Source organism: Passer domesticus, chromosome 7, assembly GCF_036417665.1.
Source record: "Passer domesticus isolate bPasDom1 chromosome 7, bPasDom1.hap1, whole genome shotgun sequence".
Lineage (NCBI taxonomy): Eukaryota > Metazoa > Chordata > Aves > Passeriformes > Passeridae > Passer > Passer domesticus.
The window spans coordinates 61,493,418-61,511,556 of record NC_087480.1 but is presented as its reverse complement, the minus strand read 5'-3'; the positions used below and the strand labels follow the sequence as shown (position 1 = coordinate 61,511,556).

General features: G+C 46.9%; 1 protein-coding gene across 4 annotated transcripts; it reads left to right on the top strand.

Annotated features, from left to right (window-relative positions):
* Positions 1-1,472: 1,472 nt before the first annotated feature.
* Positions 1,473-17,053, top strand: SERBP1 (SERPINE1 mRNA binding protein 1). Of its 4 annotated transcripts, none has more exons than XM_064429177.1 (10): positions 1,473-1,947; positions 4,977-5,139; positions 6,216-6,353; positions 6,492-6,563; positions 7,130-7,204; positions 8,862-9,039; positions 12,293-12,340; positions 14,691-14,864; positions 15,770-15,808; positions 16,630-17,053. In XM_064429177.1, exons 1-10 carry the CDS (start codon positions 1,587-1,589, stop codon positions 16,684-16,686), a joined length of 1,305 nt encoding a protein of 434 aa, XP_064285247.1. In that variant the 5' UTR covers positions 1,473-1,586; the 3' UTR covers positions 16,687-17,053. The 4 variants fall into 4 exon arrangements, with proteins under 4 accessions (XP_064285247.1, XP_064285246.1, XP_064285249.1 ...); XM_064429176.1 differs by having other exon boundaries at positions 6,468-6,563; XM_064429179.1 differs by lacking the exon at positions 12,293-12,340 and having other exon boundaries at positions 1,475-1,947; positions 6,468-6,563.
* Positions 17,054-18,139: the final 1,086 nt, after the last annotated feature.

Sequence of the window (18,139 nt, the reverse complement as noted above, 5' to 3'; positions counted from 1 at the left end):
CCGCTGCCATCTGGCAGGAGCACGTCAGGGATGGAGCGGGAATTGTCGGCGTTCTGTCCCCAAAACGTGCGCGCGTGCAGTGCAACGCGTTCAGGCCTTTCCAGGCCTTTCCTGGGAATGTCGTTTTAATTAGGTGGTGCTCGGTGCCATCTGATTCATCCCTAAAAGGCTTTGAGAGGACGTGTTCTGTTCTCGGGGTGTAATTTATGGTGATTATTCACATCCCAGGAAGGGGGGAGCTGCTGCAATCCCCCTCGGAGTCACTGCAGGAGGGGTTTCCTCAAAAACCTCCCCAAAAGTGAGCATGGGGAGCTGTGGGACTGCAGGAAAATGTAACAAATAATTAATATATAATGAAGAACAACCCATGAAACCAAAAAATGTTTCATTTATTTGAAGAAACTAAACTATGGAGTTTTCCAAACCAGCCTTGAATTGGTGAGCAATACGCATTCAAGAACGGAACAAATGTAATTAAATTAAATTTTAAAGCAATTGTTTCAACCTTCTTGGAGCAGGCAAAGCAAATATTGGAAATAACATCCTTGCTGAGGCACAAAGTTTACTTTATAACAGGTGCCAAAATGTTCTGATGACTTAGAGATATAAACTGTGAGCAATCAAATTGTGTTTTGAAAGACATGTCAGATCTGTGCCTGTTTATTATGTTTTTTATATATATTATGTTTTATATCTATTGATATAACGCCTTTTATAATCAGATACTATTGATTTATTAGTATTATAACTACTGAGTTATCTGGTTATAATCAGATACTACTATATACATTATAATACATCAGTATTATAATGGGGCAAGCTGATCTACAATTACATCAATATGTTAGTATTAATATACAATGTGTATTATATTAATATTAACATTAAGTGTGCATTGCACGTTATTATGCATGATACATTGTTATTACATATTATACGTTATCATAGATATGATAATAGATTATACATTACATGTTATTATATGTAGAAATAATAATATGCAGAAATATACTGTATGTTGCTATATTAATAATATGTTAATGTGTATTAATACCGCAAACATCTACCACCTCCACTTCACACTACCTCTGTCCGCTAATTAGACAGAAATGCCCACGAAAGCGGGAAATATTGTCAAAACTTTCAGATCACGGCCTGGAAATCAACTTTTATTAGAGAAAAATGACGAATGTCCTAATTCCGCTTTATTTCTGAGGGAGCCCACACGCGGGAGGTACCACCGGCGGGCGAGGCGCGGGGGTCGACGGCGGAGGCGGGGGGGGCGCGGTGCGGGGCTCCGCCCCGCCCCGCGTCCCCCCGCCTCCCCCCGTCGACCCATTCCCCCCCTTGTCCGCGATGGTAGAGCCCACGGCGGGAAACCCCGCGCCCGCCTCACACAATGCGCGCGCAGTTCGCGGCGCGGCCGCCGGCGGCGCTGCAGCAGCGCCCGCCCCGTGGGGGTGCCCGGATGTGGCCGCGCCGGAAGAGAAGCGCGTCTCCTCAGGGCCCGCCATCTTGTGCGGCAGCGAGCAGGGCGCGGGGGGCCCGGTAGCATCCGCGCAGGATCCCGCCGACGGGGGCCCATCATGCCCGGACACCTGCAGGAGGGCTTCGGGTGCGTCGTCACCAACCGCTTCGATCAGCTCTTCGATGACGAGTCCGACCCCTTCGAGGTGCTGCGCGCGGCGGAGAGCCGGAGGAAGGAGAGCGGCGGCGGCGGCGGCGGGAGCCAAGCGGGCGGCGGGGCCCGCGGCCCGGCGGGCGCCCAGAGCGGCTCCTCGGGCGGCGCCGGCGGAGCGGGCCAGGCGGGCGGCGGCGCGGGCAGCGCGGCCAAGCAGCTGCGCAGGGAGTCGCAGAAGGAGCGCAAGAACCCGCTGCCGCCCTTCGCCGGCGGGGACCGCCGCGAGGATGGCGGCGGCCAGCCCGGAGCGCCGCTGCGGAAGGAGGGTGAGCGGGCCGGGGAGGGTCGGCCGGGGCGGCGCGGAGGGGGGCCCGGGCAGGGCCGAGCCGCACGTGGGGCCGCGCATGGCGGAGCCCGCCCGGGAGCCCGCCCGGGGCCGGCGGCGGCGGCAGCGCCGGGCTCGGCCGGCCCCAGCGCCGGGCTCGGCCGGCCCCACGTGTCCCGCGGCTCGGCCCGCGCAAAATGGAGTCGGGCGTGCGGGGCGGCCGGAGCCGCCTCGGAGCCGGCGGCAGGGAGAGGGGATGGGAGATGCCAGCAGTGAGGAGAATCGCGGAGAGGCTGGTGTTGGAAGGGGTCTGAAAGGCCATGCCGTTCCATCCCTGCCACAGGGCACCTTCCACTGGCCCAGGCTGCTCCAGGCTGGCCTTGGGCACTGCCAGCGATCCAGGGGCAGCCTGGATCCATCCCTGGGAATTCCATCCCAGTCCCTGCCCGCCCTCCCAGGAACAATTCCCAGTATCCCATCTAAACCGGCGCATGCAATCCTAGAATAATTCGGGCTGGAAAGGCCCTTCTCGTTCACCCCCTGCCCTGGGCAGGGACACCTCCCACTAGGCCAGGCTGCTCCGAGCCCCGTCCAGCCTTGTGTCTTGAACTTGGCTCGTGTTTCAGGGGCTCCGATGGATTTGATGGATATCTGGAAGTTCCTGGGCTTTCCAAGATCTGTTTGGGTCGTTTTCTAGGGGATCAGCGTTGTTAGCCATCTTTTTGTTTTCACCTATATTTAAATATAATCGTTGGCATGAATTCTTAGTTTCTCTAAGTTTTTACGACATCTTACATTAAAAACTTTGGAAAAAAATAAATTAAAGCGTAAAGAGACTGAAGAACACGCTTTGGGAATTAGGAGGCCGGGCCCCACATGGACAGGGAGGGATGTGGGCACATGGCGTCCCGTGCGGGCAGCAGCTCCACCGCGCCCAAACTTCAGCGCTCGGCAGGTGGGTCACAGCTCGGCTTCAGAGGAATCCTTGGGGAAAAAAAAAACCAAAACATCAGAGTGTGGTCACGGCAGGTGACGTGGGAGCAAGGGAATAACAGGTTGTGGGAGCAAGGGAATAACAGGTTAAGTGCGATTTTAACAAGCTTTTCACCGAGAACGGTGCTACGTGAGAGCATCTTAATGCTTCCTCGTTTATGTTACAAAGTGGTTCTGATTCTCCACTGGTTTGTGCTGCTAAAGAAGACATACTGAAATTATTTCTATCTGTTTGGGAAAGTGGGTGTTGTTAATGTAATTCGAAAGCACCTTGTGAGAAGACAAATTTAGGAACGATGTTAGAAATGCTCTTAGCTCGTGGATCTCGTGCTCGTTAAGGTTAGGAGTGCTTTCTGTGTGAGGGGGCAGTGGTTTGCCGGGAGTCCCATTGGCCAGACCAGTGTCCTCTGGAAGCCTTAGCGAGGTGCAGGATTGCCCCACGAGGCACGCCTGGGACACGGCAGAGGGCTTCGGGCAGCCCCTCTTCACCTGCCGATTTTCACATCTTTTCAAGAGCAGCGTGAGAAATAACTATTTTCGTGGTTTGTTGTGGTAGTGAAACAGAGAAAGTCGGGGCTGCTGTTGTAGCAGTGTGGTAAACAAAGTCAATTTCCAGTTCGAAAATGTCTGTTTTTGTGCGTGGCTGTTTTTGCAGTTCTGGCATCATAAAGGTGCTCGATGCCAGGGTTTGTTTCCTGTGTGAATGTATTTTAAGCTATTCCACTACTCCATAAGGCTGCAAGTGATTTGCCTGCTGAATTAGCAGTTCAAAGCTTGGTGATGCTGAGCAATAACTCGTATTTTGGGTTAGGCTTCAGCAGGAACCGGGTTTTTCTGAGTGCAGGGCGTTGAACTCGAAATTCAAAAGCCGTGGCTGTTCCATTCCAGTTCTGCAGCATGCCTGCTCCTCTCCCTGCTTCTGCTCACACTGGAGAGCCCTTCTCCCAGTGCAGCCTGCTGCTTTAACCCCTTGTTTCCTCAGGAGTGCTCAGGGAGCTCTGTGTGCCATGCAGACTTCATGTTAAACACAGCTTGGAAGGTGAGGGAGACATTGTTCATCTGGGTGTGTTGGCTTGGATATCATTACCACTGCAACTTCTGTAGCCCCACCCAGATTTGACATTGCTTGCTAGGCAGGAACTCGGTTCTTTAAAAAATCATTTAAAATCAGCTTTGAATTTAAAAGCTGGTTCGTTAATTTTGGAGCCAGTGTTTTGGCAAGAAGATGGTATAAGAAAAGTGTTTTCCTCATCTTCTAAAGAAAAGTAAACAAGGCCTTTCACATGAGTGGAAAAGAAAACTGTGTTAGATCTTTGAGAGGCTTGGTAGGGAAGAGAATGCCCACGGGAGGTTTTTATTTGCAATAAAAACCCTTTTAGGAGGCCTAGGCAGGGAGGAAGAACGCTGGGCAGCTCGGTGGCACTGTGGATTCTTAGGCTGTTTTAAGAAGTGCACCAGAGGGAGAATCTTTGTCAGGGAATGTTGGACTGGGAGGATCCCTGTGGATGAGGACCCCGGTTAGTCACTGAGCAGTACCTGCAGGTGACACCTGTCCGTACAGGGGATGGCACTGCTGCCCAGAAGAGTTCCCAAGAACAGAATCTCAGCATCATTTAGGTTGGAAAACACCTCCAAGATCACAAGGTCCAGCTGTTAGCACAGCATAGGATGACTGTCTTGGGCAGCACAGGATTGACTTAGGGCCAGTGAGGTGATGCTCACTTTGTTTGGATGTTCTTCAAATGAAACCCACTGGTTTTACCTGAAAAGCACCTTTCAGTGAAAAAGAATAGTAATAAAATCCTGCTTACCTTGATCTTTGTTTAAAGTTGACCGTATCGTTTCATTAGGGATTACCTAAGTTTTCAGTCAAACCCAATTTGAAACCCTGGGTAAAAAAGGGACTGAGAAGAGTCGGGTGGAAGTGGGGGAGCTCAGTTTGTGCAGCAATAAAACTTCTCTTCCCGCTTGTTTGGGGGTTGGTATCTGTCCCAGAGCACTCCGCATTCCGTTGATGTGTCTGGCCTGATGTTTCAGGGATAAGGAGGATTGGCAGGAGGCCTGATCAGCAGCAGCAGCAGCAGCAGCAGGGCGAAGGCAAACCCATCGACAGGAGACCCGAGCGACGACCTCCCCGCGAGCGCCGCTTCGAGAAACCCGCCGAGGAGAAGGGCGAGGGAGGAGAGTTCTCTGTGGATAAGTAAGAGTTTTGTCTTGCTGAGAAACAGCTTTCCTAGCTCTGACAGGCAGGGCTGTCCTGCCTTCTGCTGCTCGGGTAAAAAAGCTGATTGGATCAGGATTGAATTCCTGCCATGCAGACGATAACAATTCTCTTTTCCATGGGTTTGTTTGCAAACTTAAGTTCTAGGCTGGGAGCGATGTGCATGAACAGGTTCATAGGTGTAACTGAGTTATGGTTTAAATCAAGATACCACCATATTTCTCTATATCCATAGCAGACAGCTCAGGAAGGGAAGCCAAGCATAGCTGCTTCCTGCAGGATGAGATTTGTTTGCTGTTACAGCTGTGGCTTTAATTTGCGCAGCTGACGTAAAGCCAGCAAAAGTTTGTCCATGTAGGTGTTTGCACCCTCGCTGGAATGGCTTCAGACCTGGAAGTGGTGAAGCCATCTTAGATCTATGTGAAATTTGAATTGTCTTGAGTATTGTGAGGCAGCCAGAATTTGAGTAATGTTCAAATATTAAAGTTTTAGTTGCCAAAGTTAAAATCCTTTTAAAAGTAAGTTGGATAAAAGTGAGTTTAGTTGAAGCTTTAGCATCAGTTAATTGTGTCATGCAATACAAAGATTAAATTTTGGAATTAATGCCAGAAGACACAAACAAACAACAATCCCGAGTATTTGTTTCCAGATTCTAAAATCACGGAACCACAGAATGGTTTGGGTTGGAAGGGACCTTAAAAATGATCTGGTTCTAGCCCATACCACGGGCAGAGACACCTTACGCTATCCCAAGCTACTCCAAGCCCTTCCAACCTGGCCTGGGACACTTCCAGGGATGGAGGAGTAACTTTTTTGGAATTAGAGCCTGAACCCAGCTACAAACTAATTATCAAAGGAAAAACAAGTAAATAAATTTCTCAGAGAGGAAAAGACCATGAAGCACTCTGTGCATTTTTAGAGGCGACTCACTTGACCCAGCTTACAAACAGCAATTACCAAAGCAAAACCAAGTAAATAAAATCCTCAGGGAGGACAAGAGCAGGAAGTGCAGCGTGTTTTGGAGCGGATCCCTGACTGTGGCTGTTCCGTGGCAGACCCATCCTGGAGCGACCCATGCGTGGCCGTGGCGGCCTGGGCCGGGGCCGCGGGCGCGGGCGCGGCATGGGCCGAGGAGACGGCTTTGACTCTCGCGGCAAGCGGGAATTCGACAGACACAGCGGCAGCGATAGATCGTGAGTCTTCACCTCTTCTGTCCCCCTCTCCTGTACCGCTCTGCCCGCCCCGATTCAAATTGATCTTTTGAATTTCTGTGCCTGGACACTATAATGTTAACTCAGTTTTGTTAGTTCTGTTTCACATTCACATTTCAGCGGCCTAAAGCACGAGGACAAGCGCGGTGGCAGCGGCTCGCACAACTGGGGAACCGTCAAAGACGAGCTAACGTTAGTATCCTGTCACTGCTCAGAAAACCATTAGCACTATGTTCATCAGCCCTAATTATGGCTTGCAGAACACCCAGATTTAGCTGCCTTTTTGCCTTTGATCTCCATGGTTTTTGCCACGTTTCTGCAGGGTTTAAAACCCCAGCGGTTTCTTGTAGCATAAATAGCTTCACTGTTCAACCAGAGTTTTGGGGAAGGTTGGGAGGGAGGTCTTGTGCTGGTTTGGTAACAATTCTTGGTTAAAATGAAACTGTTCTACTTGTAGTAAATTTTGATCAGGGTAAACATGCATTTGAGTTACAAAAATTCAGCTGTCCCACTGAAACATATTTTTGATGCCCAAATCCATTTTGTGTTGGGACAGCGGGAGCCTTTCAGGAGGGGTAGTAGGAAGCATTGGGGAAAACCATTAGTTAAGTGAAAAGCATAGAGTTTAGAGCCACAGAGAGCATGAGTCCTTATTGAAACAGTAAATCCACCATAGATCTTGATTGTTAATCTTACATAGTGTTAAAGAGGGATGAAGTTGTAAAAAAGCCCCAACTCCCAACGTTATGTAATTGCAGTGAGTTGGATCAGTCAGCTGTGACTGAGGAAACGCCGGAGGGAGAGGAGCATCCGCCTGCTGATTCTGAAAACAAGTGAGTACCACCCCTCTCTGTGCTCCTGGGCTGCTTCAGAGGTGCTGTTGCATTCCCTTTAACCTCTGCTATTCCCACATCCGTTTGGCCAAACTCAGATGGTCAGTAGATCATCCACAGTGCTGCTGAATGAGTCTCCTTAGAAACCTTGTGCCTGGAAATTGTTGTCTTTAAACCATTCCTTGGTGTCCTGCAGGCTCTTTCAGATTTATTTATTAATAATAAACCATCTGTGCTCAGACTAGGTAGAAAACACCAAGCAAATGGGACAGAAGTGCCAGTGGAAGGCAACTTTTTAAACTTAATTTTCCAGAACAGCCTTGGAGACTGTGTGACTGAGCTGTAGGAGAAAGGTTGTATCTTTCATTCTCCAGGCAGTTTTCAAAGTTACCTGGCCCTCTTCCCGTCTCATTTAGACACTGTTACAGAAGGAGCCAGGCACTGGGTGAATGACAGAGTAACCAGAGAAGCAGAGGGAGCCTTACTGATACTGAGTTGATGTAAAAATACATACAATACAAATTTTTATGGTAGTCCAGTGTGACTAATGTTGTATTTTAATGAGGATGGGCTTTGTAGAGGACAAAAAATGGCTAACAGAATTTTGAAATACTTATTCCTAATGATTCTTCTCTTTGCCATGGCTTGGTTGCCTTACTGAAAAGTTTCCCTATATAAAAAAGCATCTCCACATGGGTAACTTTTTTATTGTCTGGTTTCACGTGGATCTTTGCTCTCAGTGTTTCAGCAGAACTGTTGGATGTTTTACTGAAGTAAAATCTTTGGCTTGAACAAAACAATTTCTGATTACATCCCATGTCAAAAATCATTCCTACACAGTGAGAAAAAGTTGAAATAGAGTTATTTTGACATAAACCCTTTGCATTATTGTTCAAAATTAATGGCTGCCAAATGAAAACCTTTGAAATTGATGCTTTCATGATCTTTTTGCTGCACACACAGCATTGGTTTCCTGTAAATCAGAAATTCAGTTGCATAAACACACTGAACAATGACCAGAGGTTCCCAGTGGCTGGAATATGATCTGTTACTGAGCACAGTGGTTGTGTCTTTTACTTAAAAATAGCCTTTGGCACAAGGTAGATGTGCTCTATCTCACAAATAAGGTGTGTGCAGTTACTTTTTCTAATTAGCTGGAAGTAAAACTTGTTTGAATATTTGTCTTTGATTCAACAAAGGAAGCAAATCATCCAAAGCTGCTTAAATTCTGGTTTTTAAAATACTGAAAAGCTTGAAAACTGTGGGAAGAACGAGTTCTCACTGCCTTGACTTGAATGCTTATAAGAGATGTATTTCAACAAGGGGGGAAGGAGCTCCAAACAAGTAATGCCAGAAGTTGGGCTTTCAGATTTGGAAATAAAATTGACAGTAATGTGGAGATTTGATGGCATGGGTCAGTTTTAATTGTAACATTTTGCTGTGCTCAGAGGTGGCTGGGTGTCATTTTTTTGGCACTCCCTCTAAAGGAGATGAATTTTCCTGTGGTGGAAGTGAGTGTTCATATTTTCACCTCTTAACTGCTAAATCCTTGACCAAATTCAGTTTATAACCTGGTACCAGCCGGCACATGATTTTGGAATTGCATCCAGCGTGTAAATCCTTAGTTGTGACCACAATGTGCATGAATTGACCACAGAGAGAATGAGGTTGAAGAAGTCAAGGAAGAAGGCCCCAAGGAGATGACCCTGGATGAGTGGAAAGCCATTCAAAGCAAGGATCGTGCAAAAGTCGAGTTCAACATCCGCAAACCAAACGAGGGAGCTGATGGGCAGTGGAAAAAGGGATTTGTGCTCCACAAGTCAAAGAGTGAGGAGGTAAAGTGCCTTTCCGTGCTCCAAGTGTCCACTTTGTAAAGGTTTTGTTGTTGATGAGCATTTTTTGGAGGGGAGGCTCCATTCTGGGAGATGCTGACCTGTAGTTGGAAGTTTAGAAAGTGGGAACAGCATTTTTTTATTTGAACTGCAATCTTGTTCATTTGAGCAACATTCTTTTAGCAGCATTGAACTTCTGCAGGAGCACAAGTGGCCATTCTGACTGTGGCTGGGTTCAGGAGCTGAGCTGTGCCCTTAGCTTTGTAAGAATTGCCTCTTGGTGAGAGTTTCAGGGGAATGTTGTCAAGTTTGCTTTCTAAAAAAGGCAGCTTGTGTTATTTAGCATCTGTTCTGCAGTACACAGGTTCATGGTGCTTGCTAAGTGATGTCAGCTTGAAGGAAGACTGGTCATGCCTCAGAGACCTTAAACCCAAACTGTGCATCTGAAATTTGTGGTGTGGGTGTCTCCTCACTTGGTGCTGTGACACAGACAAGCTCTTGGGAAGGCAGTTGGAATGATCTATGTGCTCCAGTGACACTCAGCTGCTGTGGAATTGTTTTAAATTTGTAGTTTCTCATCTCAGGCATTGCATAATGTTCGTTATTCTGTTCCAAGAGTGGCAAGGGGAGATGCACCAGGGAGGGAAGTGCTGAGAGCTCACTTGGTAATGCAGGGCTGTGCTAATCTTTAGTTCTAATCTTTGTTTTTAGCACTCTGTAATACGTTAAGTAGCTCACTTATGAGATTGGTGGCAGCAACTTTGTATACTGATAGTGCTGAGTCCTTTGAAGTGACTGGATAGTGTGTAATACTCTGTTTGCTCTCCTAAAATATTCCTGCTTTTTCACACCTTGCCAGTTTTTATCCTGGGAGCTGGGGTGTAATACAGGGTGGGGGGCCCTGCTCAGTGTTGCAGTGAAAGTTCCATTTCTGCCCTGCATGAGCTCCCAGTGAGGGTGACTTGGTGACAGATCAGGCTGTCCTTGCTGCGTGGGGCAGTGCAGTTCTTGAAGTGATTGCATGGCTGTGTCCCCTCTGAGCTGTTCCCTGAAGTGGTCATTAAATGCTGCTTTCTCTGGCTTGGGTAGAAGGGGGAATTTGAGTTACATTTAATGTTGCTGCGTGCTGGAAGAATGTATTAAGCAGAAGTATTTATGTACTTCACCAAGATTTACTAAACCTGTAGTTCTTCAAATTCCCTCAGTCTCTCTGACTCAGATTTATTTGACATTTGCTCATCTGAGGGCACTTTTCAAAATGTATGAGCATGTATGATAGCAAAGGTGATGCTGTTTGTGAGAAATTGAGAGGCTAGAAAGATCCTGACTGTATTTTCCTCTTGAAAACTGAATCAGTTAAAAAAAAAACCCAAACGAAAACCAATCAAGAAGCAATAACAAAAAATCTGAACAAAACCTGTGAATAATCAAATTACTGCCATGGAAGACCTGACATAATTAGTAGATTGTTCTGTTTAAGAGGTGAACTTCTCAAATAAACAAGTTGGGTATTTTTAGCACCATCACATAAGAAGGTAGCAGCCTCTTGCTGCGTAAGCATGAAAGTGAGGTATTAACAAATCTGCCTTCAAATTGAGCTGCTTTTAGCCTGCTTTATTGTCCATCCAGCAGATGTGTCTCCCCATCTCCCTTCTTCATTGTTCCCTGATCCCATGGGAAGCAGCGAGGGGATTTTCTCTCAGGATTATAGGAGAATAGCTCCATAATACAAGCGTTAGGAAAGCTTCCACTGCAGCTCCTTTGTGAGCAGCTTTAGAAGGCAACATGTTTTTAAAAACCACCAATCACCTGCTGTTTCCTCTCTTTGTCCTCTTGGATGTACTTAGGAGTCAAGAAATTAAGGTTTCTCTGATTCTTACTGGTAAGAAGGAGATGATGTGTGTGGAAGTGATTTGGTTTAAAGGTAAATTGTGGTTTTTAGCCCCAAATCTTCTGTACTCTTACGGCTGAAAAACCCTGTGTGCCCCAACAGATTTCTCAGAAATTTGAAGTGTTGTGATGAGCACCTGCATTCCTGTAGCTTGGCAACTCCTTGGAGAATGCCCCAGGAGTCTGGAAAAAAGGGAGAATGAGGATCTGGTGCTGCTCATCCTTGGGAAGGAGCTGTCCTCCTTTTCCTCCTGCCTGTCCTCCTGGCTGAGTGCTGAGATGCTCGGCCCTGCCTGAGCTCTGTCCTCCTGTTCCCCTTTACTCTGCAGGTACTGATAGAAAGGACTCTCAGTTCTGTCTCAGTTCTTGCTGCAGTAATCTGACATCCAGGGCCATCAGCAGCCCTGCTCCAAGGAGCCCCTTCCCAGGACACGGGGTTATGCCATGGAACAGAGTTCCTCTTTTTCTCTGCAGCTGCTTTAGTGGCTTGAGTCTTCAATTCCTACAAAAAACAGGAACGAGTTGTATTGTGGACAGATCCTAAAATTCATCCCAAAAGTGGAATTCAGGACTCCTGGAAAACCTGCTACCCAGTAGATCTCTGTCCCTGCTGTGGCTCTTCAGACCTCCTCACTAATCCAGTCCCTTCCTTAGAGCAGGTTGCAGTGGGAGATTAGGAAATGTATTTTGGAAAAGAATGATTCATCTCCTCAAAGTTGGGAGGAATGACTCTTGAATGAAGGCTCTACAGGAGGATTTCCATGAACAGTGATTCAACCATCCCAGCTCTTCCCATCTCCGTGCCTGACGTGTGGCCATGCTGGAGACCAGCCTGCATGTGTGGTCTCTGCCAGGGCTTCCAGCAGCTCCTGGGCAACTTTCTGCTGTCCATCCACCTGAGCTTTTTGTGGGTGTCCATCCACCTGAGCTCTTTGTTCTGGTGTCCCTCCATCTGAGCTTTGTTCTGGTGTCCGTCCATCTGAGCTTTGTTCTGGTGTCCGTCCATCTGAGCTTTGTTCTGGTGTCCGTCCATCTGAGCTTTGTTCTGGTGTCCGTCCATCTGAGCTTTGTTCTGGTGTCCGTCCATCTGAGCTTTGTTCTGGTGTCCATCTGAGCTTTGTTCTGGTGTCCATCCTAGCTTTCTCTTGTCCCCACACTTGGCACATCCATCCCGTGCTGTCCCTGGCTGCTTGCACAGCTGCTCCCCCCTCCCAGTGCTTCTCCATGTGCTCAGTGCCATCTGTACCAGCAGCTCCTGTGACCTGATTACCTGTTGTTCCTGTATGTAGTTGAGTCTCATTTCTTCCTTTTGTTTTCTCCCTTTGTTCCTTTTGTCACTTTGGCGTGGACACACAACTGTCACCAGACAAAGGCGATGACAGAAATGCAGGGGAGTCTGCTGGATTCAAATGAGGTACTGACCCTTTCTCTGTCACTGGTGATACCTGGTGTTAACGTCAGCCCCTTCAGCAGGGACGTTTGGATATTAAAAACTCACCAAAAGAAAGGATTTTGCTGAACGTGGAGCTTTTCTGTCCGTGCCTCTTGTCTCACTGTGCACCATCCAGCACCCAGCATGGTTTTAGTCCCCTTGCTCCTCAGCCTGCTGATTTCAAACTTGATCATAAGAGCTTCTATCATGAGTATCTATTTTTTTTTTTGTTGCTGCTGCTGTTTTCCATCTCTCACTGCCTGCTTTGGCTCTCTTGGTAGTTTGATCTTAATTTTTGACAGCCTTCCCCATGACCCTGAAGTGCAGCACTGCCTTTGAGAAGTGATGAGTTAGTAAATCGGAGCACTGTTGAGTCACCAATACATAGAAATTTAATGTTTCCCAGGATTTTTCAGGTTAAGCAACTTGTTCAGCATGTCTGACTTATCACCCGGTGATGGAAGAGGCTGAGGATAATGTGCCAAGTCTTTAGTTGGAGTTCTAAATGACCTTTAATTACTTTGGATAGAGGAATCATCAGGTTATGTAGGGAATTTACAATTTGTTAATTCAGCAGTTATACCAAAATCAGATTGTGGAAATACAATGACTTTTGGTAAACTGTAGTGATTTGTTTTTAAATAAAAACAGCATAGGGGATGGAAATGAACAAAAATATTGTACAAATCCACTGATCCCACCACCCAGAAAAGGGAATTACCACATGGCTATCAGCAGCTGGAGATAGAATCTCAGTAGCCTGCAGTGATAAAAACTGCAGATAAAAAATCAAACGGTAAGAAGGAATTTTAGACATCTCTAAGAGACGTTTTACAGAGTGTTGGTGTTAGGTTTGAGTGGTGCCATGTCAGGCTGAGGTGTGGCATACTTTTCTTTGTTGAGACAAACTTCCTAAGTTTGGCAAAGGAATTTCTGAGGGAAGAAAAAATAAAATCAGGAGTGAAGTAGGAACCAGCTGTTCTGTGGGATACCTCCCCATGGAATGTGTTGGAAATCAAGCAGCATGGAAGGGATATTTTGAATCAAACTCGGGATGGAGAGAGAGGACAAAGGGGAGTGGCAGGGATGGATGGGATATTGGGAAGGACCCATGGAATCCCTGGCAGCAGCTTTGGCTCCAGCCCTCTCCATCCCTTGGCAGCCTTGTGAGGGCTCCACAAATGGTAATTAAAGATCACAGGGCTTAATTGCACAATGTGTTGCCTTTGAAAGTCCGAATGTTGTGTAACTACCGCAGAAAAGTCAGTTGGAGTTGGGGAGCTTGAACCTGCACGTGGCATTTGTGTAGGAAAACAGGAAATTGATGAGTGCTGTGCCAGGAGGTGGGGGTTGGAGGGAAGGAAAGTGTTGGATGTTGTCACGTTTCCAAAACACCGTGGCTGAGCTGTAATAGGCAGGTTTTTACATTCTTTGTTGCCAAAAACTGGCTTGCATGTGGAAAAAATATTGGTGTAAAATAGGAGAAATAACTGCTTTAAAAACACCTGGTGGGGTTCAGAGTGTAACTGAAATCTTCCAAGGCTGCTGCTGTTGGTAACTCCTGGGAGCATCCCTTGCTCCTGCAGGCTCAGGTTTCACCAAATGCACTGGGAACAAACCAGTAAGGGAATATCATGGCAAAGGTGCTGAGATCCACATTGTCCAGTGGCACTGGTGAGACTGGTTGTGTTTGAGCTCCTCCAGCTCCTTGTGTTGGAGCTCTTTGTGCCTCATTTGCTGTTACAGGGAATGCAGAGCAGTGAGGGATGCTCAGTGTTTATCAAGGGCTAGAACAGAGAAAGTGTAAATCCTCAGGGAGCAAAATCAGCATGGGTGACCAAGAGTGGAAAAAGAATGGAAGGAGTTGGTGGAACCAGGACACAAAATGAGAATTGCTACAACATGAGAATCTGTACTGGCTTGGTAATAGTCTGGTCTGGGATAAGGACATGTTGCTGTGATGGAATTTTGGGAAGGATTTCCCCATGGAAAGGGAGGTCAGGCATTGGAAGGAGCTGTCCTGGGAGGTTTGGAGAGCCCATCCCTGGAGGTGTGCAGGGAAGGACTGGACATGGGCTGGTGGCAAGGAGGGGATTGGGCACAGGCTGGACTCAGTCCTGGAGGACTTTTCCAGCCTCAGCGATTGTGTGAGCTCATAAATTCTCTTGGACAGACAAAATACTTTGGTTGCTATGAAATTCCAAGTTTCCCGAGGGAGAGCAGGAGTGGAGGATGGGGTTGTGTGGCAGGGGCTGTGCTGGCAGAGCCCCGCTGCAGTGCCCCGTGGGGATGTTGCTGCTGCTCCCTGGCTGACCAGAGCTGCTCCCTGCAGGCTCACGCTGAGGACTCGGTCATGGATCACCACTTCCGCAAGCCCGCCAACGACATCACGTCCCAGCTGGAGATCAACTTTGGAGACCTGGGCCGCCCCGGGCGCGGCGGCAGAGGGGGCCGGGGCGGCCGGGGCCGCGGGGGCAGGGCCAGCCGTGGGGGCAGGACTGACAAGGTGAGTGCCACCCCGGGACCCCGCTCACTGCTGGCACCTTCCTCTTCCCCGGGGGGATGCTCTGACAGCAAGCAGCGTGTGTAAACCCAGTGAAAGTCCTGCAGTGCAGAGCCGACTTTAAACCAGGTGTTAGGACAAAAGGGTGAAGGTTTGAGCAGCGCTGTCACCAAACACAACAAAGGGAGGGTGGGTTTTTAAAAAGTGTCTTTGTGTCTAAACCTGAAGAATGACTTTCCAGTGTGGACAGATCTGAATGTACCATGAGCTGGTACAGCCTGAGGTGCTGCCAGAGCAGAACCACAAGTGCTGGTTATTTTCAGCCACAGCCAGGACACTCTGTGTGCATTGTGACCTGCTGGGGGTGAGGGACTGCTTGTACAGCTGCACGTCACATCTTGAACCTGAGGAATTCAGATTTTCCAGCTGGAAACAGGGCTCTTACTGGTTTTTCTATAACCTCCAGTAATGTTTTTCCCTTCCTTGGTGCTAAGGCACCAGGAGAATACCCTGAAAAAATACTGATTGGGGTTTGGGAGACAATATGTGATGTTGAAGCACTGCAGTGTAGCTACAGTGAAGATTTGATTTGTTATGAATCACTTACTTGCCTTAAAGGCATCAGTCAAATTGTTACTGGTTGGAAAAAGCTCAGTCTGTGTGCTGTGGTTTTCTTCACACAGATTTGCTTGGTTTTGTCCCTTCTAGCAGCCACAGACTTCACAAATTTTAGTTCATTAGTTGGGAAGCTCTCTCCTGACAACAGTATCAGAATATTTTAAGGAATTGAAATGAAACAGTGGTGGTTTGGTCTGAGTTGTTTCACTAATACTCTTCAAGAATGCTGCCATAAAGTAATTCCAAGCTTTCCTGCACCTGACTTTTGTGTTGCTTTTGTTTCCTTGCAGTTGGTCAAGGAGTTTGATGTGATCCACACGCCCAACCAGGTGGGTGAGCTCTGCATCAGCATTCCCTGGGATCAGGGAGCACAACTTCCCTCCCTTTTCTGGCTGTTCCTGCTCTTGTGTGCTGAGCAGCTGGAGATGCTGAGCCTTTTAATTCTGGTCTGTGGCCTGTGGAGTCTTAGGCAGGGCAGAGACTCTGCAGCTACAGGTGTTGATGCAACTCTCATTTTAAATATATTTGTTGATAAATTAATACCAGGAAGTTCCACTATCTTGGCTCTTCCTATTCTTCTCCAAAGACCAAGTGAAGAGTATGAAATTCTTAATTTCTGCTCTGGTTTTTACTTGTGGTGTAGAGCCTTTCAAAAATCTCTGTTGGGAACTACTGAGGAGATCCTTGGCTAGTACATGAATTGTTAGGGCTAAAAATTTGGCACAAAAATTACTTTAATCAACGTCTGGTTTCTGAGTGGGAAAGACTAAACATGAAAAACTTAATTTGTGCTCCAGAAAAGGGGCCTTTTCTGTAACATTTCAGTTGTGTCCCTCAGTAAGGACTGGTCCACAGGAAGGATCAGCCCATGGCAGGAGGTTGGAATTCCATGGTCTTTAAGGTCCCTTCCAACCCAGACCATGCTGAGATCTCTTTAAAAAGAGAATTGTGCAGTAATGATGCAGTAATTTGCCTACAGTTCCTTTCCAGATCAAAAAAAAAAAAAAAAAACCCAACAGTGTAAAGAGGCTTCGTAATTTTTGGAATAAATAAAAAAAGGGTTGTTCCTTAGTGATTCCTCCAGCCCCAAGGTGCTGCCTCCTCTGCCTCCAGGCAATAACTCTGTGATGTTTTGATGTTTCTCTTTCAGTCAAGTGCTTCTGCTCCTGACGTAGATGACCCAGAGGCTTTCCCAGCTCTGTCCTAAACTGGATGTCATAAAGCCAACCCTGCCCTGGTCGGGCCTTCCTCTCCGAGGCTTGCATGCTTAAGGATCCTAAAACAACTAAGAAATTGAAAAAAAAAACAAAACAAAACAAAAAAAGAGACTGTCATTCATACCATTCACACCTAAAGACTGAATTTTATCTGTTTTGAAAATGAACTTCTCTCGCTACACAGAAGCAACAATATGGTAGTCAAGTTTTGTATTTAGAAATGTAATGGTAGCAGGGATGTTTTCATAATTTTTTCAGAGATTATGCATTCTTCATGGATACTTTTTTGTATTGCTGCTTGAAAATATGCGTTTCCAAACTTGAAATATAGGTGTGAACAGTGTGTACCAGTTAAAAGCTTTCCCTTCATTTGTGTTCTTTTTTTTTTTTTTAATTTAAAGTCAGGATTTTAGACTTTCCCCCTTCCTCCCCCCAAACTCCAAACTAGATTTTAAGTATTGCACACTACTTCAGTTTCCTTAATTCCTCTTTGGCAGATTTTTCTCAGTCCATGGAATCTGTGGAATATTAATTTGGCAGACTGTTAGTGCTGTATGGAATGAACTCCTGGAGTACTTAAGTTTTAATGCTTCACTTCCAACATGGAAAACCAGCCATTTTTTCATCTCTGTTGGGTAGTTTGTTTACACCAAATCTTTCTAGAAAATTGAAGGCAGATACTTGAAATCAAGATTCAAAGCACATTGGTTTATGATTCAATTCCTGTGTATGGATCCAGCAATGGGTAACTGGTCTGAAAACCAGGTTTTTAAAATTCCTGTATCCCACCTTGCACTCCCCCTCTGGACCTTTTCCTCCTCCTTCCCTTCAACAGAACAAGATGCTTTTTTGGCAAAAAAAGAGTTTTTTAATTACCTTTGCTTTTTGTTTGGAAGGATACCCTGAGACTGGGGGAATTCCTTGTTGGAGCTGGGATACCCTGAAACAGAAGGAATTCCTGTCCTTGGAGCTGGGATTCCTTGAGAATGGAGGAATTCCTGTCCTTGGAGCTGGGATTCCTTGAGAATGGAGGAATTCCTGTCCTTGGAGCTGGGATTGCATGAGAATGGAGGGAATTCCTGTCCCTGGAGCTGGGATTCCTTGAGAATGGGGAAATTCCTGTCCCTTGGAGCTGGGATTGCATGAGAATGAGGGAATTGTTGGAGCTGGAGCTGGGATTCCATGAGAATGGAGGGCATTCCTTTCCTTGGAGCTGGGATTCCAGGAGAATGAAGGAATTTCTTTCCTTGGAGCTGGGATTCCAGGAGAATGGGGGAATTTCTTTCCTTGGAGCTGGGATTCCATGAGAATGGAGGGAATTCCTTTCCTTGGAGCTGGGATTCCGTGGGAATGGAGGGAATTCCTTTCCTTGGAGCTGGGATTCCATGAGAACGGAGGGAATTCCTGTCCCTGGAGCTGGGATTCCGTGGGAATGGGGGAATT